Raw genomic sequence first — 24093 nt, 5'->3', positions numbered from 1 at the left:
TGCTGGAGCAGCACTATTAACTGTACTGAACAGTATCCCTTTAATCATGACCTTTGCCAAATGTTTATTTTAGGGATGCATCGAATCCACTATTTGGGATTTGGCTGAATCCCCGAATCCTTGATGAAAGATTCGGCAGAATGCTGAACTGAATCCGAATTTCCCTACCCACCCCTAATTTACATGTACAAATTAGGATTCACATTCGGTTCGGCCAGGCACAAGGATTTGGCCGAGTCCGAATCCTGCTGAAAGAAAAAGAATTGCGAACCGAATCCTGAATTCGGTGCATCCCTAGTTTATTTTAACCCCTCCTTGAACTAAAACCAAACATTTTAAGTATTTATCTCTCCTTCTCCATATGTAGCCGCTAAGATCTAATGCAAACCAAGTTGGCACTGGCCCAAGAAAGGAACAAGTCAAATCTAATTTAAACACACAGTCACTGTTTTCATTAGAGATGTCCCCCTACAGTACTGGGATCAACAGATACTTCACATCCTAATATGCATCAAATGTGAGGGCTGGCATGAGCTGAAACAGCTGCCCACTGTTTAACATGATATTTACACACACACAACTGAACTTGTTCAGCCCTAAATCTTTGTACAAATGTTGTATACGGGGTTCCCAACCTCAGCTAGGAACTTTTGCCCCACACATTTAGGTAATTACCAGCATATGTCTAAAAGCAGCATCTGTAATGTTTCCTTTTTTTGAGATGCTATCTGCTGAATTGTTTTATCAGAAGACACACATTTAAAGATTTGCCATTACAGGTAGCAGTACCCCGGGATGTCATTCCTCTGTTCTTGGTATAATACAAGCAGATGGTAACTTGGACCTGGCAGTGCCAGTTAATTGTTAGCAAGCATGCAATGGATTACAAAAGTAACTTGGCTTAGGAAAACAACAGACACTTCCACTAAATGTGGACACAGCATTATGTTTTCTTTTTTTTGGAGAGGTCTGAACATGATACTATCCATAATAATGCCATCAAATGTTCTGACTAAAGGGTACGCAATGCCATAGGTCTCTGCAATCTATTTGCCTGGAAGGGTCAATGCACCTTAATATCCCAAGAAGCAGAATATGTTGAAGTATCAATAGGGCTGAGGCCTCCTCACCTTAAAAGCAACATGGGCAAATTCTAGACAAAAAGTTACCAACCAGCATAAAGTTAGTTGCTGATCTATAGGTGAAAACTGAAGGCCTGTATGATATGTATTTAGACTTTGAGAAAGCTTTCACCAGCAAAAGCTGAGACAAAAGTAGGGATAAAATAAAGTGGATGGATTTGGGAAAGTCGATGTGTGCCTATATCATCTCGGCTTACTTCAGCACTGCTCTTACATTGTGTGTAAAACCGTAGTAACCACTAAATTGACGGTAGAGTAAAGCACAATGATTATATATGAAAGTGAATCTCTTTGGGATGACTAGAAACCATTTTACTTGCATTTATTATAAAATAGAATAGGTTTGGCACAGCTCTTCCTGGGATTCCTGGTTTTGGGTTTAGCAAAACCCAGGGCTGATAGCAGGTCTAAACGGGGATTTAAAATACCCACAGTCTATGGTATCTTACAGCAGCCCTTCAGGCATGTGCAAGAATCCATATATTGCCAGTCGTGTCCTGGTTTGATTGGTTGGTCAAAACCAACCAATCAAAAAGCCTTTATTTTACATTTTTTAACTGTAGTCATTCATTCCCAACGCCCCTAATTAACTAGAATTCTATCTCCAGGCAAAGTCCATGACAGCAGCAGCCCTGACATCACCAATTCATGGACAGAGGGGCGAATGCCTCTGAGAATGAACTGAGGTTTCTGAAATATATATCTAAAGTGGGTATACTCCTAGAAAGTCTTTTCAATGTATTTTTCTGTATTTTACCCATCACGTACATTTTCAAAGCAACTCTCAAGGATGGACTTTGAACAAAAGGTAACTAAATAAATAATAAATCAAGTCATTGTCTCTTGCATTCTCTCATGCCAAACAAGCAGAAAAACAATATACCCCCAAAAAAAGACATTACCCAAGGAGAAAAAGGCAAACTGTGAATACAACTCAATTCTGTTCCTTTCGAAGAAATAAAAATATATAGTAAAACGTAGAGGCTCAATCCGAAAACCAGCCGATGGAGAGCCAAAGTTGCATTCCTGGCTTTGTAAGCAGCGTTCAGTGTTCTAGAACTTTGAACTTTTTAGTTTTTAATTGAAAGACTTTTTTTTACTGTTTTTATTTTCTTTTTTTTTGCAAAGGATTGAGCAGTCCCATCAAATGAAAAAGTGGATAAACAAAATGGCGACTCCGATGTTTAGCAAAATCACCATGACTACCAAGATGGGAGCTGAGCCCTGCAAAAAAGAAACAGTAATTAGTTATGAGAAATACACAAGATTTATCAATAGACATTATAAGCAGAATGTCACGGTTGGCACCCTAAATCCAGAACCAGTGCTAAGCACCCTGTTCTCGGCTCTTGCTTCTGCCTTTAACAGCCGCCTTTCCCCTCGGGAGGAGCCTTCGGCTAATCGGATGCTGCCAGGTCTTATTAAGAGAGGTGCCAAGCAAAAGGTTCTGGACGAGCAAAGGGGCACGACGGTAAAGCAAAGTATTTTGGGCAGAAGGTCACAGTACAAGGCGTTGGCAGAAAGCGTTGTCAGATCAGGCCGGGTCAGGGCAGGCAGATTACAAGCAGAGTCAGACAGGCAAGGGTCAAACCTGGAGATCAATCAGAAGGGTTACGGATGTAGAAGAGTTGGTTACCGGGCAGGGTCAGGATTTCAGAAGTCAGGATCGTCAAAACAGGCAGGGGTTACAACAGGTATCAGAAACCAGACAGAATACAGTCAGAAGCACCAGGAAATCACCAAAAATTATCCTATAACGGGCAATGAAAAAATACAAACTGCCACTTTAAATACACTTGAATTGCACGCCAGCGCGCCTGCGCCAATAAGTAGAAATAATACGCACCGCGTTTGCCCTAAGTAATTGCAGTGGAAGAGGAGGAGTGCCGTGGCGGGCGTCCCCGTCGCACCACTAGACCATCAAGGTGAGTTGTGACACAGATAGTGGGAAAAAAAGGACAACTCTACCTTTTGATTTTTTATAAAGATTTGCCTAATGAAAATATAATGTTGCTGGCTTAGCTAGTTGCTAATTGCTTAAAGGGATACTGTCATGGGAAAAAACATTTTTTTCAAAATGAATCAGTTAATAGTGCTGCTCCAGCAGAATTCTGCACTGAAATCCATTTCTCAAAAGAGCAAACAGATTTTTTTATATTCAATTTTGAAATCTGACATGGGGCTAGACATATTGTCAATTTCCCAGCTGCCCCAAGTCATGTGACTTGTGCTCTGATAAACTTCAATCACTCTTTACTGCTGTACTGCAAGTTGGAGTGATATCACCCCCCTCCCTTTTCTCCCCCAGCAGCCAAACAACAGAACAATGGGAAGGTAACCAGAAAACAGTTTCCTAACACAAGATAACAGCTCCCTGGTAGATCTAAGAACAACACTCAATAGTAAAAACCCATGTCTCACTGAGACACATTCAGTTACATTGAGAAGGAAAAACAGCAGCCTGCCAGAAAGCATTTCTCTCCTAAAGTGCAGGCACAAGTCACATGACCAAGGGCAGCTGGGAAATTGACAAAATGTCTAGCCCCATGTCAGATTTCAAAATTGAATATAAAAAAATCTGTTTGCTCTTTTGAGAAATGGATTTCAGTGCAGAATTCTGCTGGAGCAGCACTATTAACTGATGCGTTTTGAAAAAAACATGTTTTCCAATGACAGGATCCCTTTAAAGTACTACTAGTGTAAGTTGTAATATTGGTGTGTAGGCAGTATCTAAGGTCACGTGACCTGATCCTGAGATTTCAAGAAAGAACCAGCACTTCACAATGGAGCAGCTTTTAGAAAAGTTACTGGGGGTCATTTATAAAGTTCGCGCAGCGCATATTTTTCGCAAATGGTTGTATTGTGCATGTTTTTTGCTGAGCGCTAATATATTGCACTGCTCTGCCCGTCTTTCCGTTTTTTGCGAATTCGCAGTGTGAATAAATTTTCGCAAATGGCACGCAAATGAGACTGGAGTTTGCGCAAGCGCACCCAATGTGCGAGGTTGTTGTGCGCGAAAATAGCGTTAAATTCGCAGTTTGCAAAACTGTTTTGCGAATATTTTATCCGCCACCAAAGTTGTGGCGTAATTGAGTCGCAGAGTGTGCACATAAAGATTCGCAATTTGCAAATTGTGACATATTTATAAAGCCCCTTTAGACATTCGCATTGTGAATATAGAATTCGCAATTCTGTATGCACCCTCTTATTCAGCTTTATAAATATAACCATGCGCAGGGCAAATATATTCACTTTGCGAACCAATCTGCCCTGCGCAAAGTTTATAAATGACCCCCACTGTTTCTTCTACTTAATATAACTGGAGGAGTCATGATCAGACTTGGGTGTTTTACTATTAAATGCTATTCCTATTCACTAGGTGGGGCAGGGAGCTGTGACCTTGTGAGCCCTAAATTTAGCCTCTCAACAGACACTCCTAATAAAATCCAAGATGTGAAACTCCTTTGACAACTTTGAAAGCCTTTGAAGCCATTTTTAATTTGAGTTGTTGAGTTTTATGACCTTCTTAATCAAAATGTGTGATTTTTTTCTACTTGAAATTAATTCACAATTTAAAAAAACTCGAATGCTTGCTTATTTATGAAATAAATTAGAATGTAAAAAACTACAATCGTGGAAAAAAAATAGAATTTTTCGAGTTTATAGGCTTAAAACTGGAATTATTTTTTTTATAGGAGTTACAAACCTAAAAACCTGAATTTGAACATGAAAACCTTTTACATTAGTGGTTTCAAGTTTTTTTTGCTTAATAAATACGAATTTATAAGATGTTTGTAAAAAGGGATTCAGATTTTTTTCATAAATAAGCAAACATTCAAGTTTTTTTTAATTGTGAGTTTATTCGAAGTAGTAAAAAAACTCAAAATTTCACAAATGTGAATTTTGATAAATAGGCTTCTAAAAGTTTTTTTGAGACTTTGCCCAAATCTTTGAAGGATTTGGAATTCACTTGATAGATTTGGTGCCTCACTGCTTGAAAGCCACAGTTCCCTCTGCCTCCATAAAAAGGAAATATAAACATCATATTTCATCAGTCCATCAGATTTATTATATTACACATTTAGCAATAATGATTTAGGTGTCAATCTATTTGAATGTTAAGGTGGCCATACACAGGTAAATTCCATATGGAATCTCGTCATTTATCCCATTGAAATTTCAAAAAATCCCACAGAAATGCTAATATAAAAAAAATGTAATCATTATTAAAATATCAAACAATCCCCACATGAAACCTAACGCATTTCATGCTAACCTAGCACTTAGTCATAGGCAATCTCTAATGTGTCACATCCTTTCTAGTGCTTAAATACCATTTCTAACTAATCACTATCCAACACATATGTTGTGTATATCCTCAATTACAACCTGGGCCATTGGTTCACTCATTTAGAAACTCTTAGTAATTGTAGAATATACAATCCATGTTGCAGGGTACAAGTTGAATATCAGTTTAAGTTACATAGTTTGAACAGGTAATAAATATAATTATACATAACACGTAACATCAAAGGTAAAATTTAGATCTAATGGCAACCTGGTCTGCAAGTATAAAATCCAATAAACCTCTCTTCATCCCAGTTTAGTCAAAATATCTCCCCCCCTAATTCCAGTCTTAATCTGCTCTATCCCCTGTATAGAGAAAAATTTCAGATGACTGTGGTGACATTGGTTTTGCTGCTATATTTAGTATTGTTAACTTGGTTGATGTGTTCCCTAATTCGATCCTTGAGGGACCTTGTAGTACATCCTACATGTTGTTTTTTGCAGACAAGATAGGCAAGAATTTCTTCACAACCTTAACTATTTTTTTATACTGTTTGCTGTATCTTGTAATAAAGAGTATTTTCTCATTATATTTTGTTCTATGTTTCTTCTTTTTTGGGACCAACAAAATATCTCTGTCGGTATTTTCTGCCTTATAGTAAGCTTTCTTAATGATTTCTTTCCCATATCCTCTTTCCTTAAATCAGTCCTTCATGTCATCTGCTAAAGTTCTAAATTCACCAATCGTTGAGCAGTTCCTTCTCAAATGTAGGTACTGACCAATTGGGATCCCAGCTATTTGGCTTCTCGGATGGCACGAATGAGCATGTAATAGTGTATTTCCATTACATGGTTTACGATAAATGGTGGAGTTTATTTTATTTTCTTTAGCCGAGAGTTTCACATGTAGGAATTAAATTCCTGTTTGTGAAAAATTGTCTGTGAATCGTAAATTTAGGTCATTGGTGTTAATTGTTTGTAGAAACTCCCTAAATTCCTTTTCATTCCCTGTCCAGATACACAGCAGATCATCGATATAACGGATATACAGTTTCAGAAATTTTCCCTTTTCTGCAGCGATGTGGGTTTCCGTCCACCAACCCATGTATAGTTTGAATAAGGTAGGAGCGAATTTCGCTCCCATTGTTGTCCCACATCGCTGCAGATAGTATTGTGTATAAAATAGGAAATAGTTATGTCCCAAGAGAAATCTGATTGCCAAAAGGAAAAAATCTTTAAGCTCATCTGCATAATCGCTATAATTGTCCAAATAGTATTTTATTTTTTACTTGCAGACCAGGTTGCCATTAGGTCTAAATTTTACCTTTGATGTTACGTGGTATGTATAATTATATTTATTACCTGTTCAAACTATGTAACTTAAAGGGGAAAGAAACCTAGTCGGCCCAAACCCCCCACCCCCCTCCCGTTTGTTGCCCACCCTCCCTCCTCCCCCCTGGCCTACCCGTCCCGCTGGGCAAATGCCCCTAACTTGTTACTTACCCTTCTGCGCAGGTCCAGTCCAGGGAGTTCACAGAAGACATCTTCTTCCACGCGATCTTCTTCCTGCTTTGAACGGCGCATGCGCAGTAGGATCATTTTGCCGGTATGATCTACTGTGCATGCGCGTGAATTTTGGTGCATGTGCAGTAGATCCGTACCGGCGAAATGATCCTACTGCGCATGCGCCAAAACGCCGTTCACAGCAGGAAGAAGATCGCGTGGAAGAAGATGTCTTCTGTGAACTCCCTGGACTGGACCTGCGCAGAAGGGTAAGTAACAAGTTAGGGGCATTTGCCCAGCGGGACGGGTAGGCCAGGGGGGAGGAGGGAGGGTGGGCAACAAACGGGAGGGGGGTGGGGGTTTGCGCCGACTAGGTTTCCTTTCCCTTTAAACTGATATTCAACTTGTACCCTGCAACATGGATTGTATATTCTACAATTACTAAGTGTTTCTAAATGAGTGAACCAATGGCCCAGGTTCTAATTGAGGATATACACAACATATGTGTTGGATACTGATTGGCTTTTAACAGTGGGAGGGTATATTAGAAATGGTATTTAAGCACTAGAAAGGATGTGACACATTAGAGATTGCCTATGACTAAGTGCTAGGTAAGAATGAAACGCGTTAGGTCCCATGTGGGGATTGTTTTATATTTAAATAATGATTAAATAAAAATCTTTTTTTATTATATTAGCATGTCCGTGGGATTTTTGAAATTTTTGAGGCTATACCTCTATTTGGTCACTAGAGGACCCCAGCATGCAACCATTTGTTTACTAATGTCTATTTTCAAGTAATTTAGTGATAGAGTACATTCATCCCACTGGCCAAAGAAATAAATACCATGGCACAAGGTGTGGCCACCTTTTTATTGTTCCCAAATCACCCAAACGATCAGAACAGCAACCCAATTAATTCCATCCTGGATGTGGCATCCTTGCAGCAGGATTATGACAGACCAGCAATCTGGGCAGCTAAGTGGCAAATGAGTTTCAGTGTTGCTAAAATTAAGGTAAGCTTTGTGCCTGAGATTAAAATATGCAAGTCACTTATAGACTACTCAGCTAAAATGATCTCAAATGTTTTAAAATGGCAACAAAAACACACAGCTATCAAAAACCTGAGAAAAATATGATGGGGAGACATCTTGAAAAACAATACTGCAACAATGGTTTGCCTCTGAGCCACCATCTATATTACTAGTTAATCAAAAATGACACCATCTATTTCACATGGATTGGTTAGAAGCAATTATCAGAAAAGAACAAAACACAACAAAATAAATACATATGGGTAACATACATAACATCGCTTCCACAACACATTAAAAATCTGACAGTTTACACCTTTAGACAAACAACATGGTATGATGAAGAGACCCTAAGAGAACACACACTCATAATGGAGTCATCCCAATACTTAGACACCTGGCAACAAGATCAAGGAAGACTGGACTTCGCACTCCCCAGGAGTCATCAAATAAATAGTTTATTGGCTACATACCCACCAAACCCTACATAGGATCCTATACTAAATTTTGAGCTTAAGTTTCCATACTGTTACTTTATATTGTTGATAAAAATGTTGAGAACTTGTTCTCATTACTATCACTATGTACAAAACTGCATAATGGAAACATACTTTATTATGTAAATGAAAACATGTTTAAAAAAAAAAAAAGGCAAAGAAAACCTGAAAGATGTGGAAGAAAACTACCAAATGGATAGTAGAATATGGCAAAGACTCAGCCAATGAACAGCTCCAGGAAGATCAAACAAGGTCTAAAGTTACCTGTGATATTGTTACAATTTAAAGACACCTATGTGAAGCCAAGCTATCGGCAAGAAGCTCCCACAAATTCCCATTGCTTAAAATGGATGTGGTGAAGAGGTTACAATTTGCCAAAGAACACACTGGGGGTCATTTATCAACACTGGGCAAATTTGCCCCTGGGCAGTTACTCATGGCAACCAATCAGATTGCTGCATTCATTGTTCTACTTGCAGCTGGCTTTAAAATCCTTATCACTGATTGGTTTCTATAGGTAACTTCCCATGGGCAAATGTACCCAGTATTGATAAATAAGCCTCACTGGCCTAAAGAGAAATGACGCAATAGTGGATTAATGAGAGCAATATTGTTCTTTTTGGGTCTAGGGGCCACAGACAGTTTGTCAGACGACCCCCAAACACTGAATTCAAGCCACAGTACAGAGTGAAACATGGCGGCACAAGCATCATGATTTGGGGATGTTTCTCATACTATGGTGTTGGGCCTATTTATCACATACCAGGGATCATGGACCAGTTTCAATACATCAAAATACTTGAAGAAGTCATGTTGCCTTATGCTGAAGAGGAAATGCCCTTGAAATGTGTGTTTCAACAAGAGAATGACCCCAAACACACCAGTAAAGAAAAAAAAATAGAAGCTGTGGTAAATAATCATTTTGCAAAAGCCATGGCTTTAGATGACATCTCTGCTTTATATCCTTGCTTCACTTACTTTATCTATTTTACTTTGCAAACCTTTCCCACCAGGGTAAAATGGAAAATGTTTTACACTTGATGTACACTAGTAAGATGTAAAGTGGAATTTGTGGTGGATGCACTGCTGAGATATAATTATGCATTCTGGCCAGGCACAAACAAGCTCATAGTCCCACTCTATAGGAAGCGCACCATATAAATATTCATAGCATTACCCGTGTGGATTGCATGCCTAATGCTCTATTTGCTCAGAGATCCTCTATCCATGCACAGGGACAGTATGGTGTGTATCATACAGAACATTTGGGACCTGTATTTTCAGTTAAACATTAAAACATGAAACAAATCTAGCAGGATTGTTTTGCCATCAACATGGATTTATACAGCTTTTGCTCAAATATCAGGTACTGTCTATCAGTCCTTACTAATTCACCAACATCATTTAGCTCATAGTGCATCTAATGTTTGGGAGGATTTGGTCCTCAATAGAAGATTATCTCCAGGGGCCTAGGGCCCCGTGTGCCTGAACTGTGTTGCACAAAATGCAGAGGTATTACAGTCTATTGCTTCTTCGGGTACAACAGTTTTGCTGCAGGTAGGGTTGCCACCTTTTTTGTTTGGGGAAAAGGGGCTGGGTCAGTGACAGGTCAGGACTGAGAATTAAATTAGGCCCTGGCATTTCTGGTACACAGAGGCCCACTCAGTCCACATAGAGGCCCAAACAGCCCCACTAAATAGTGACTTTCAATGGGACCTTATAGCAGCCCCTCTGGCATTTGCCAGAACCCACAGATTGCCAGTCCAGGCCTGGTCAGTGATGTCGGGGCGGGATGGATGATGTGGGGGCGGGGCCGATGATGTGGCGATCAGTGATTGGCTGATCGCCATGTCATTCACCTCAATGTTCTGTCCGGATTTCCTAACTTGGACACTTTTCATCCAGACAGCCCTTCCAAAAACCAGGCTGTCAAGGTGAAATCCGGAGAGGTGGTAACCCTAGCTGCAGGTTCCAGTGTACAAATAAATATGGCTCTTGGTGGGGAAAAAAAGGAAAACAGCATGCATATATACTGTCATAAACATTTTAAGGAATATGTATAATGAGGAAAATCGTATAAATCGAGAGAGTACGTTTTCCTTTCATGCTATCATTTTCAATCAAGATAAGCAAATGCATGTTCTCAAAGTTCATAAAAAGGGGTCATCCTGCAAGTGCCCATCGCAACAGTCATTTTAACAGTATGTGGGAAAAATACTGAAAATCTGCTCGGTGATTCACACATGATTGCTCCACATTAGCTTGGTAATAAAGCTACGGGAGCATCTATTAATGATACAACCTACAGCTTTCGTTTGGAGCTGATGCGGATGATGCACGGCTACTTCTGAGCCAGCTGACTTTGATTTTGTCGCATTTGGTTGGCTGCCTGGATCTTGTTGCTAGGCAACATCTTACACTTCCTCTTTCACAGCAGTGCCTTTGTCACCTGACAAGCACGAAGAGAGGATGCGGGGTGTAGTAAAGGGAGGGGGGGTGCAGTGCAGTTATGAGAAATCAGTTTAAGTCAGGCACACAAACTTAAAGGGGAACTATCGCGAAAACGTAAATTTAATATAAGCTTCAGCATACTGAAATAATAAAGTTTCTAAATACAATCAATTAATTATTCTGTGTCATTTCTGAAATAATCAAGTTTATGTTCACTATCCCTCTCTCAGCATCTGTTTCTCTTCATTCTGTCTTCATGCAGCAGTTGGGTTTCAGATATTCATTGACAGTTAGATCCAATATATCTTATGCCTAGAAGATGTATTAGAGCTCACTCTATTAAAATCATGTCTCTCTACATGCAGGATTTGTGCAAAAGGCAGTTATTTTGTCAGATTTTGTTTGTACTGGAATCAGTTATTTGAGTGAGCTTGAATACATGTTCTAGGAAAGGAAGCCCCCCCTGAAGAGAGAATGAAGAGAAACAGATGCTGAGAGAGGAATAGTGAACATAAACTTGATTATTTCAGAAACCATGATTGTATTTAGAAAGATTCTTATTTCAGTATGATGAAGCTTATATTACATTTTAATTTAATTCCCCTTTAAGGATCAACAGTCCTCACTGATTGTTCTTGCAACCTTATTCATCAAGCAGTCCCAAAGTTTTGGGATAAATCAAATGCAAATGATGGCAATATAATGGAAATAACAACATTGCATGTCGGTAACAAACTTGGAGAGCTGACAATATTTTGTACTTTGCACACCTTTTGGGCCTTTAACCCTTTACTTTAAGCTCTTATTGTAAAACACACAGCATGGTATAGATAAAAACGAAAAAACAAAACTTTGCTTTTACACAATGGTATTTTTCTGTTCATGTTATAGAGTCTACATTTGCTCCAGCAGAATTCTGCACTGAAATCCATTTCTCAAAAGAGCAACAGATTATTTTATATTCAATTTTGAAATCTGACATGGAGCTAGACATTTTGTCAATTTCCCAGCTGCCCCTGGTCATGTGACTTGTGCCTGCACTTTAGGAGAGAAATGCTTTCCGGCAGGCTGCTGTTTTTCCTTCTCAATGTAACTGAATGTGTCTCAGTGGGACATAGGTTTTTACTATTGAATGTTGTTCTTAGATTTACCAGGCAGCTGTTATCTTGTGTTAGGGAGCTGTTACCTGGTTACCTTCCCATTGTTCTTTTGTTTGGCTGCTGGGGGGGGAAGGGAGGGGGGTGATATCACTCCAACTTGCTGTACAGCAGTAAAGAGTGATTGAATTTTATCAGAGCACAAGTCACATGACTTGGGGCAGCTGGGAAATTGACAATATGTCTAGCCCCATGACAGATTTCAAAATTGAATATAAAAAAATCTGTTTGCTCTTTTGAGAAATGGATTTCAGTGCAGAATTCTGCTGGAGCAGCACTATTAACGGATTCATCTTGAAAACATTTTTTCCCCATGACAATATCCCTTTAAGATATTTTGTAACTGTGCAGTAAGAAGTCGTGAATCCCACTGCATCTCATTGCATCAGTTCTACCCACTAGGATAGAGATCATTGTATGTTAACATGTTAATGTAAACATATATATATTTATGTCAGTAATATGTGATAACAATAAGAGCATTAAATGGTAACACATAAATATACATTTTTGGCAGTAAAGGAGAAGGCAATTCTTTTATTTACTTACCGTGGATTTGAGCTCAGCAGAATTTTCCTCATCAGAGTCTAGTGCAACAGGTAAAGATTTTTGCGGTGGGGAGAGGGTCAAATCTCTTCTTAAAAGCCTTGATTCTCCTTTCTCCCCAAACCGCAGTGTATCTAGTTTCTGCACAGTGGGCTCAGCAGAAGTTGCCGGCCTTAAGTTCTCTTTGTTCTGAGGTTTGGACCTCAGTCTCTGGACTCCATACGTGCGATCCTCTAGATGGTGAGCCTCAGATGTATTCCGGGGACCTGCTTTGCTGAAATGTCTTTTTTGGGTGTGTACTTCTTGCATATATGAATCCATTCTCTTCAAGGGTTTCATCTCCATCTCATAATTGCTAAGCTTCTCCTCATCTACTTCAAGCAGCTTGTTGCCACTTGGGCTGTGGTTGTGTGTACGGTGTGAAGTCCATGATATGGTAGTTGGGGAGTCTGCCCACCTTTCCCTTGGTTTGTGGTTGGCAACCACATGTTTGTGGCCAGTGCTCTTGAGCAAAAGGTCTTCAGGGATTGAACACGGCCCCAGTGGATTTCCCTTTGACAATCCTATTCTGCCCTCAGCAACTTCACTCCAGTTGTTGGGCCTTGCATAGTCCCCACCCCTCCCCTCAAGCAGCATTTGTATATCCCCTCCCCGATCCTCATCCACAGACAGCTGCCTAGAGAAGTGGGCACTCTTTTTTCTAGATTTAGGGACTGACTGAGTTGGAGGTGGTGTAGACGGGGGGCTGCACATGGGGCTCCTCATAGGGCTATCATCAGGGGTCACATCAGAAGGTGTAGTCCCTTTCCTGTAAAGTTCGGGGCTTTCATGCTGTGGTGGAGTTTCTGTTGAGATGACTTCAATATCATTGCTTGAGTTCTGATGTTTTGGCCTCTGGCATTTAAGCCCTAAGAACAAAACAATACAGACTCTATTAATCAAAAGCAGTATTATTAACTTTTAAGATAACCATCTATGTGGATGATTTAACGATAAAAAGACCAAGATAAAAATGTTGGGGTGAGGGACTCCTTCCCTATGACTTAAGACAATCTTGACCACCATAGAAATAACCAAATGTGTTAAAATCTAGTAAAGCGTTACAATGCGTCTACTTACAATGCTTTGTCAAGGAAGCCATATGAAAAAATTATTCATCCTGTGATTGGGTGCAGGATTAGGATTACAATGTTGCCCTTCAAAACCAACAAGAACACAAATTTTAAAGAAAGCACATTTTTTGTGATGGGACAGATATACCATTTTTCATACGTTTTTTTTGCACCAGCAGAGCTGTCCCTCAGGGATTGAAATTTGGACTGCCCTGAGACCCCAGAACAGCAAAATCTATCATAAATACAACAACTGCCAAGCAAGTATGAGATCCCCAATTCAAAGTTATTTGCTGCTCAGATCAAAATGAGTGCAAGCTTTCAGAGCAAACACAATTTTAATCTGTATTGCAAACAATAAGGTGCATGTTTAATGTCCAGCCACAACGAGTTTTATGGATTTTTTATGTGATTTACTCCCAATGTGGTTTGTCTTTACTGCTGTCTTCACTGATTCTAAATTTATTCAGTACTGAATTTAAAGAACATTACATATAATCCTAGGTAGGGCAGCAAACGTAGTAGTTATAATTCTAGCTTTCTGAGGCCATGACTTAGTGGGGAAAAAATGTCAGTGTCACAATAAAACAAGAAATCTTAGTTTATTACTGACCTTTACTAAGCATAGGTCCATCTAGCCACACAACAACCTCAAATCAGTGACCAGGGGCTGGAGTGAGTGACAGGTGGGGTCCCCAGTGATTTTAAGTTGGCCCCCTGTCCCCTCTCCCTAATTAGCACCCTTCTGCTCTGACAAAAGAGAAGGGTATTTGCTGATATCTGATCAAAGTATTGCACCACTAGAAGTATATATACCACTAAGGTATATATAGCTATAGCTTATCAGTAAACCTATTCAGTACTTGAGCGCTAAGAGGTTGACTGTGTCCTTTGAGCCTCACACAGATGCAAGGGAGCTCTGTTCTTGGCGTTGAATCGAGGGGACTTGTATCTTGAGTCCCCTGCCTTGTGGCCTATGTATTTCAATATTTTTGGGGTCTGTGTGCTGTGGAGCATTGTGTACAATAAGCAACACTTTTTTAGTTGGGGAATAGAAAGCTGGAAAAAATGTATTTTTTCCAGTGGATGTGGAAAAAGGATTTTGTACAATAAATTCTGTATAATGGCAACAATCTTACCAGTTACTCTTGCCTTTGCCTTCAATAAGCTCACAGTTAAAGGGGCCTTAAGGGAGACACTAACCGTTTTCCCGATGCTGGAAGGATGGTGAGAACTCTTTGGCAGCAATTCTGGCTATCTGAGCTTCCTCTTGCCCTTTAAGTGCTGCAGTAGCAGCTGCATCTGATTTAGCCCTCGAGTGAGAAGTCCTGTAGAGAAAAGAAAATGGAAGAATATAAGGAGACAGACCAACAACTGAACCTGGCAAGTCTTACTTGGTTTTCATGTTGTAATTCGTTCATTATTAAAACTTTTCAGTGGTTCTTAATATATTGGTAAATATGTTAGCTACTAAAGGTAGTATCTCTGACTGTTTATATTGTTTGCAAGGGTAGTTCTGAGTTCTAAACAAATGTAGCTGAATAAAAGACTTGGAGGAGAGTTGACTTATGCTGGCTGATTTGTAGGGACAGAACCAGGGGTAAGTGCAGACAATAGGAAGGGACAGGCAGACACTGCTTTCAATTTCAACTACATTTACAATGCGTAAGTGGGGAGAGTGGCAGGGGGAAAGTTCACAAAGTCTAACACTAAATGAAATATCAACAGATGTCAGCTCACTTATTTGAAAAAGTTGTTATATATTAATTTATTAGGCCCCACATGAAAAGTTGTCATTTATTTTTTGTGGTTAGGCGCACAAAACTGCTATTTTGGGTGGCTTTTTCTTCTACAAAAATTGCATTATATATGCCCCACACTGCATGTCCTGTCAAGCAACTTAACTCCAGCACTTTCAGACCCACCTTAGGAAATAACCTTGTTGAGTTGGGTTGGCTCAATTTAAAGCAATTTAATTTCCCTAGTGCCTCTAAAGGTGGCGCTGACTTTTAATCCTCATACATACCTACCACATTTCCAGGCAAACTAACCAAATAAAAATCAATCTAAACAGGCATGGCGCCAACCCTTGACTTTGCTAAAAAGCCTTTACAGAGGGATAACTATAACTAGCTCTGCCGAGGCATAGCATACTAAATACTCAAAATATGTGCCTTATTTGTGTTAAGCTTGCTGTTTCACTGATGGCTAAAGATCGTCAGCTGAACCCCAGTCCTTTCATTTTCACTAAAAAGTCTCAAGAGACTATTTAATAATGTTAATATGCACCAGTGTCATTTGTAAGAACGTTGCTCAGTGAGTGCTATGCATACTTTAATTGCTATTAAATATGCAGTAGAGTCAAGTGATGACAATTTAGGACTCATTTACTATGCACATCTCTTCAAAGCCTTTACACAAAGCAATTTTGCCCCTAATAAAACATATAGCACGTGTATACAGGTACAGAGTGAATCACTCATAGTCACTGGATGGCCTGGATTGAAATCTTTCTTTGTGTAGGCTTTAGAGAACAGGGTCCTATTTATAACAGGGTCCCATTTATAAACACTGGGCAAATTTGTACCTAAGGCAGTAACTCATAGCAACCAATCCAGGCCCGGATTTGTGGAAAGGCCACCAAGGCCTGGGCCTAGGCTGGCAGTATTTTAGGGGGTGGCATGCTGCCCAACCACACCCACATTGGTTCAAAAACACTAGGGATGCGCTGGAGATACAATCATTTTTTAGATTTCTCCATTGATGATGAAATTTTGCACGAATAAAGGGGAGGGGACAGGGGCGATGAATGGCAAGGGGCCTTGGGTTTCTATGCAAATCCGGCCCTGAACCAATCTGTGACTATATTTTTTCAGACAGCTACAAGGAGAACAGTGAAAGGTAAACAATGAAAAACATCTGTTGATTGCCAGAGGTAACTGTGCCTAGTGTTAATAAATGAACCCCCCCATGTACAAACTCAATTTTGTGTGTAACTAGCCCACAATATAGAGAATATATATATATATATATATATATATATATATATATATATATATATATATATATATATATATATATATATATATATATATATGTAAGAGAGAAAGCCATTTATCTGCTGTGATCTTAGAAGAACAAAAGGTCCATCTGTGACCATGATTAGACCCAATTACAGTGTTAAAGAATAGTAGTACAGTGGGTGGTTTGGAAAATGACAAAGACAATGTCATCTGTGGCTCTATCATCAACTGCTCAATCTATAGCATTGACCTTCTATATTGCTATGGGAAGCTCAGTATAAACACACATTACACATTGCTGGGGGAAACACTGTCTGTCTCCTGTTTTGATTGTCTGGCTACCCTGATAGGGACACTGCACCGACAACTTTCTCTTGGTGATTAAATAGGCCACAAAGTTGACCATATGACAGCTACTTTAAGCAAGCTACAAATGCATAGATTTCTCTTAGAATCTGTACAGTTATTAACTGAACTGTATGAGCATGTTTGACTTCCAAATTTTTTTTACGTTGAGCAACATCTGCTGCAAAAGCACCTGCATTGATTGTCATAACTGGGACACTGTACCTAGTGTCGGACTGGGACATCAGGGGCCCACCCAAAAACCTTGGACCAGAGGCCCACCTACTCTCAGTGCTATTATTCTTCCTCTCCTCACTCAACATGTATTCTCCTAGTCTCTTTTCTTTACATACTTTAAGTCTTTACATACTTTAGTCTCTTTGTTCTCATAGAAATAGGGAATGTGAATGAAATATGCCAAATGTTTAGAAGCATGAGGGTCACCGACAGCTGGGCCCACCGGGACTTTTTCTGGTATCCCTGTGGGCCAGTCCGACACTGACTGACTGTACCTGACTCAGTGCATGTCTGGGGTTATAGAAACAGGAACTGCATGTCTAAATAATAAACCAGCCAATCAGCCTGGGTTACATCATGTAATATGGCCATCCCAAGGGATGAGGATTTAATTTAATTTACTCTAGAACAGTGATCCCCAACAAGTAGCTCGCAAGCAACATGTTGCTCACCAGCCCCTTGGATGTTGCTTCCTGTGGCCTCAAAGCAGGTGCTTATTTTTCAATTCCTAGCTTGGTGACTAGTTTTAGTTGCATAAAAAGCATGTGTATTGCCAAACAAAGCCTCCTGTAGGCTGCCAGTCCACATAGGCCTATGAAATAGCCAATCACACCCCTTTTTTGGCACCCCCTTAAACATCTATTTTCTGCTTGTGTTGCTCCTCAAATCTTTTTTACATTTAAATGTGGCACATTGGTGGCTCATGGGTAAAAAAGGTTGGGGACCTTTGCTCTAGCATATCAAGGAACATTACTGTATATACATACTTGCATTACTTGGCAAGGCTTTCTGACCCTCCGGGACTATAAGGGTTAAACACAGAGAGAAGATAGAAAATGAAGATAGATAACATGCAGTGGAGGAGGAGGAGGAGGAGGAGAATTGGATTAGCAGATCTACACTTTCAATAGAGTGCAAACTGTGCTTGCATTATTAATGTCCGCTGCAGACTACCGGCCTTCTGCTTTCTGCAGACTGAGAAATCTGGCAAACATGAGAGAGAAACCTACGCAAGCTATCAAAATCATCTGAGCAGTGCCACTCTCCTTATGCCATGATTACTCAATTCACACTCTGTAATCCACCTACAGTGACCACCTGCCTGTGTATTTTCAAGGGACAAATTCATCACATATGGATCCCTATAGAATGACAAGCAAATTGTCACGAGAAGAAAAACATGTTACATGTAAAGAATCCCAATGGAATGTACATCTATAAACTAATGTTCATCATATGCCTTTCAGTACTTGTCTAAAACATCTCAGATACTCATTTTTTGTCTAGGAATTTCTCTCTGTCTGAACTGTAAGTGGTCAGTAAAACATAAATCATTTTATCATTTAGATGATTTGCTGTCATTTAGGCCTATGGCACACAGTGCTCAGATGGAAAAACTGCAGCAATCAGTATGCCCTTCAAGGAAAACTATACCCCAGAACAATGTAGATCTCTATAAAAATGTATTGAATAAAACAGCTCATATGTAAAACCCTGCTTCATGTAAATAAACCATTTTCATAATATACTTGTTTAGTAGTATGTGCCATTGGGTAATCCTAAATAGAAAGTTGCCATTTCAAAAAAATAAGGACCACCCTCTGGGGATCGAAGGATTCATGGTGCACACAAACAAACTAATCATGTTAGGTCACATGAGCCAATGAACAGACAGTTCTTTGTTTTGCTTCCACACTTCTTCCTGTTACAGTTAGAGTTGTAGTATTTCTGGTCAGGTGATCTATGAGGCAGCACACAGACCATCACAAAATGGTGGTTTAAGGCAAGAGATTTAAAAGGGCAATATTTACTTAAATATATATACCAGTTTGGTAAGATTCTTTAATATGATATTAAACTATCTGTTGCTTAAGCATTCATTTTGGGGGTAACGTTTGCCTTTAACCGCTTGTCGGCCCCTTCAATTATAAATGCATGGGAAACACTATGTCAAAGACAGACAGACCACCACTCTGAAATGCCAATATGAGCGTGGACTGGCTGTAAGTGCATGGTCTGCAGCTGGCAGAGCATTTACTATAAATCTCTTTTAAGCCTTGCATCTGCCAATCCTATTTGTGCAAGTGCTCCCTCTAATGACCCTAAGGGCTTCATATTTGTGCTCCTAAGCGATTCAGCATTTGTGTCTATAGCAATGGTAAATAAGTCTGACTTTTTCTGCCCTGGAGGCTCAGTCTGTTGAAACAATATAAAACAAGTAGGGATGCACCGAATCCACTATTTTGGATTCGGCCAAACCCAGGAATCCTCTGTGAAAGATTTGGCTGATTACGGAACAGAATCCTTATTTGCAAATGCAAATAAGGGGAAAACATTTTTTACTTTCTTGTTTTGTGACAAAAATCACAAGATTTCCCTCCCCGCCCATAATTTGCATATGCAAATTAGGATTCAGATTCGGTTTGGCCGGGCATCCCTAAAAACAAGGCAGCTGATCAACAGACCTGTCTTTGCTGGGGAACGCAGACTTTTGCAAAATTGTTTAAAAAGTTAAGTAAATGGTGCTTATTACTAGTTTTTACTAATAACTTTGATTAGAATTCGATTCAGATTTTCGGGTCGTTCCTATTTGATCGAATGTTAGACATTCAAGTTTTTTCTTAAATAACCTTTCATTCTAGTTATGAGTACATTCAAATTTATTATAGTTAAAAAAAAATTCACATAACTTCGAAATTCGGACTTTGATAAATAACCTCGGTAATGTCTAGTTAGTCATTTGCAGTACAGTCTTACAAAGTGGGTAAAATAATGACTGTTGCACAAATTAAGATATTGGTATCATTACAAGTATTGGTCATCACATAGGACGCTATACATTAATCCCAAAAGGCTTGGTGGTTGAGGATGTCCACTCAGACTGTGTCAACAATGTATTTGGATTTTGACGCTTTTCTTTTACAAGGGGGAGGTCAGTGTTTTCTCCAAGCTTCCCCCATATCTTGATGCCATTGGCTTGGCTTTGACTATGCTCAGTTGCTTCAGCAGAAGTCTTGTTGTATGGTATTCAGTTAGTGATGATGAGCAGATCCCACGAGTGTGGGTAGCTGCAAATATTGAAGTGCACATAATATATAGTGACACCTTAGGGCAGACAAGCTCAGATTTAGGGGAGATTAGTCGCTCAGGGACAAATCTCCTCCTCCTTCTTTGGGCGACTAATCTCGTTGAACTGGCAATCGGTGCAATTGCTTTTCCGAAGTCATCCAAAGTTGCCTCATGAGGAAACTTTAGGCGACTTAGGAAAATGAAGCGATCGGAGTGCCATCCCGCCGGAGATTTTGATTCTAGCCAGCGGGAGGCAGTTTGGGGATATTAGTCCCCGCAGAAGAGTCGATTTATCGCTGGGCGACTAAATCTCCCCGAATCTTAGCGTGTACCCTTACAACAATAGCAGTTCAGGTTAATCTTACTTTTCTTACTTCAAGAAGAGGAGGAAAAGCATAATTCCATATACAGACTAATATTTCTTAATCGGTTTAAGCTGTAGTACCTTTGAATTTTTGTGTGAATTGCATTGTGAACTTGTATACCAGCAGAGCAAGGCGAGGATACTGATGCATGTACCTGAACCCTTTAATATGTATAGGGGAAAACAGGGAAATATAAAATAAAAAAAATAGTATATACGTCACTGTACCATTATATACTAGGGTTCATTGTGCCTTTTTATGGCGAGGTCATTGTATTATTATATTCTATGGAGAACTTTTATGGTATATGCTGGGCAGCATTTTATCAATATGCTGATGGTTACTGACCCATTATAATCTGATGGCCACTGTAGCATTATATGTTAATGGTCAATGTACCATTATAAGCTTGGGATCACTGTAATATTACATGCCAGGGTTATATGATAGGAGTAAGTGTACATTAATGCGCCCCCATATAATGTTCTTTTGGTGGCAGTGTCCATTGCCCCTTGTATAATGGGTGTCAATATCCAATGCCAGGGGGAGCCATTTCTTATTGATATCACTGTATAGAAATGGGTTCCATTCCAGTACCCACGGTTCTCATTGTAAACGTTGTTGTGATTTCCATTATTGCATAAAATCTGGCACATAACCGTGCCTCACTGATGACATCCTGGAGCACAACATGCTCAACACCATTGAAGTTTATTAGATAACTGTATAAGTCATCTAGAAACCCTTATATTTTCCAGACCAAAGTTCATATAGTGTAAGCAGGTTTATCAGCTGAAGAAAGATGCAGATCATGCATTTACTACCTGATTTATAAGGCAACATCATACAGTAACTGATTCATTCAGCAGCAAAGAGTTTAACCCCTTTCAAGCCAAAAGGGCTTACCGCTAATTGCTTGCATTGTGTTGATGTTCAGCTTAGCCACAAAAATGTAATGCACTGTAAAGCTATCTGCTGTGTATACAATTTAGCCTTTCAGCTGGAAGAGCAGGCTTTTATGTATTGTAATACATGTCTTCCCTAAGGTCAGATGCCCACTACACGGCGGTTCTCCTCCTAAAAGCTTCCTCCTGCCAGAACTATCAGGATCTCTTTCATTCTGTGGATACTTAAAGAATGACTTTTCATGCACAGATTAAGGGCTTTTTAACTGAAACACCCAGTTTGCAAGCTTCACAGAGCTCAGATGAAATGTAACAATTAAGCTGTTAGCCTGTCTTACAAAACATGTCTTTTTTTCTAACCCTGAAGCAGCATTACAATGTTTTCATCCACCCAACATCCATGCCTATAGCAAACACAAGCTGCATAACTTACTGTAGCTCCCTGCACCTGCAGAAATGTCATGCGGCATAATACATTATTCTGCTTTCACCCCCTTCACACTTAACTGTCTCACTTCTAGTGGAAAATACACAGCACAGACTACGTAGACCAGATTGGGTCCCTGATTTCAACATTGGGCTAGAAACTTTTGTAAGAAGAAGTGATCCTGACCTGAAGCAAGCAGATTACCTTGGCGAATTTCTATCAGCAAGAGCAAAATTAATTGTAGCAAATGTAACTTTTTGAAAGGCCATGTAATGTTTCATTTCATAGAGAAATATCAGCTCCAATAGAAATCTTGTAGTTTAAAAAGGATTGGGGTAAAGGTAAGGTACGCACTTGTTTGTTCTCAGTATTGCCACAAATTTCCCAGAACCTTCCACTGAATCCTTGTTTGTTGGACATTCTGTACTGCCTCTGGAGATTGCATTGATTTTACTCTTATTATTGCCTGCCATAAGTCAGGGACACACAGGTTTGGTGAGTTTGGTGCAAGAATCGGTTAACTTTGTCTGTCCACCTCTTAATGAATAAGCCCTATATATATTTACAAGCAAGTTATAAGATCATAGAAAGTCAACTAGCAATTCCAAGTACCATTTTAGAACATGAACCATTGCCCATGGTTAAAACTGGTACATAACTGCAAATTAGGAAACTAGTCTCAGGCAGAGCCGGGCCAACCCAGCCAGGCGCCCTAGGCAGCCTGGTGGGCCAAGGCACCGGCTCTGTGCGCGCTCGACTGCGCATGCGTGAAAGTGCGCTCCATGCATGCACGAAATGTGTGTGCGCATGCGCAGAAGCACATTTACGCCAGTGCCAGATGAGGAGAGACGGGACCGGACACGGGGTAGGTGACAGAGCAGGTACGTGCTTGGCGCTCCCTCAGCTTTGCGCCCTAGGCACGTGCCTACTCTGCCTACCCCTAGTTCCGGCCCTGGTCTCAGGCATCATTAAAAAAAAAAAGCCACTCCTGATGATTCTGACACAGCCCTCACTAAACTACTTCAATGCGAAAAATAGTGAGGGGGACACCATTGACTTTACCGTCTCACCAGCCATGACCGACTGGCACTGAGCCCTAAAATGGTCCTAGTGGCTACAAGTATACAATATGTTATACAGATACTCGCTATCCAGAAAGCTCCAAATTACAGGACAGCCATCTCACATATTTTAAGCAAATATTTCTAAAGGAAAACGATACCCCCAAAATGAATACTTAAGCAACAGATCTCTCCCCAATATGCCCACATTGAGGTTGGCGATATCGGGCTGATCATAATGCATCGGATACTGGCGATCGGATCACGGGACCACTTAAACGCACAGATGAGGCCGCAATCCGACAGGATTTTTTAACCTGCCGATCGAGATCTGCCCAACTTTTGGCCAGATATCGAGCGGGGAAACACATTGGATGGCACCACACACAGGCCAATAAGCTGTCGACTCTGTCTGACTTAGGCATGTTGTCTTTCATATAATTTGCACATTGGCAGTAGAGCGAGGAGAACAGGCAACCTTAATCAGGTCACCATGTTGTAGCTGCTGTCAACACCATAAGGATAAATGTGACGGAAAAGTCTAGAAGATTGTATATATCCTCTCAAGGATAAAAGTAAACAAAGTGTATCTATATTCTGCAAGATGCTTCTATCCTAAAATAATATATGAAACATGCCCTCATCACTACTATAGGTATATCTCTATCACCAGTACCTCGAATGTGTATTTATTAATGTTGATATGACCATTTACAATACGTCAGGGGCGTAACTACAGAGGAAGCAGACTAGTGATGTGCGGGTCGAGAATTTCTCGACCCGCACCGACCCTAACCGCCCGATCCCTACCTGCATCCGACCCGGGCCCGCTGCTCCCCTTTATTTATAGACGTTTACCCGCCCCGCAGTGACGTCACAAAAGGGGCGGAAGTCTATAAATTCCGGCGCCGGAAGCCGGCAGTACTAGGTCGC

At 40.1% G+C, this 24093-nt stretch overlaps 1 protein-coding gene across 1 annotated transcript in view; it reads right to left on the bottom strand.

Annotated features, from left to right (window-relative positions):
* Positions 1 to 231: 231 nt before the first annotated feature.
* jph3.2.S (junctophilin-3 gene 2 S homeolog) overlaps positions 232 to 24093 on the bottom strand; it is an 87250-nt gene continuing 63388 nt past the window's right edge. The window contains exons 3-5 of the mRNA XM_018240449.2: positions 14932 to 15056; positions 12620 to 13524; positions 232 to 2366 (exon numbers count right to left, since the gene is read on the bottom strand). Coding sequence (XP_018095938.2) covers positions 2286 to 2366; positions 12620 to 13524; positions 14932 to 15056 — 1111 coding nt within the window. The 3' untranslated portion in view covers positions 232 to 2285. The remainder of the gene's footprint in view (positions 2367 to 12619; positions 13525 to 14931; positions 15057 to 24093) is intronic.

Source organism: Xenopus laevis, chromosome 4S (genome assembly GCF_017654675.1).
Source record: "Xenopus laevis strain J_2021 chromosome 4S, Xenopus_laevis_v10.1, whole genome shotgun sequence".
Lineage (NCBI taxonomy): Eukaryota > Metazoa > Chordata > Amphibia > Anura > Pipidae > Xenopus > Xenopus laevis.
Note: the sequence above shows the minus strand (reverse complement) of the source record. Positions and strands in the feature narration are given on the sequence as shown.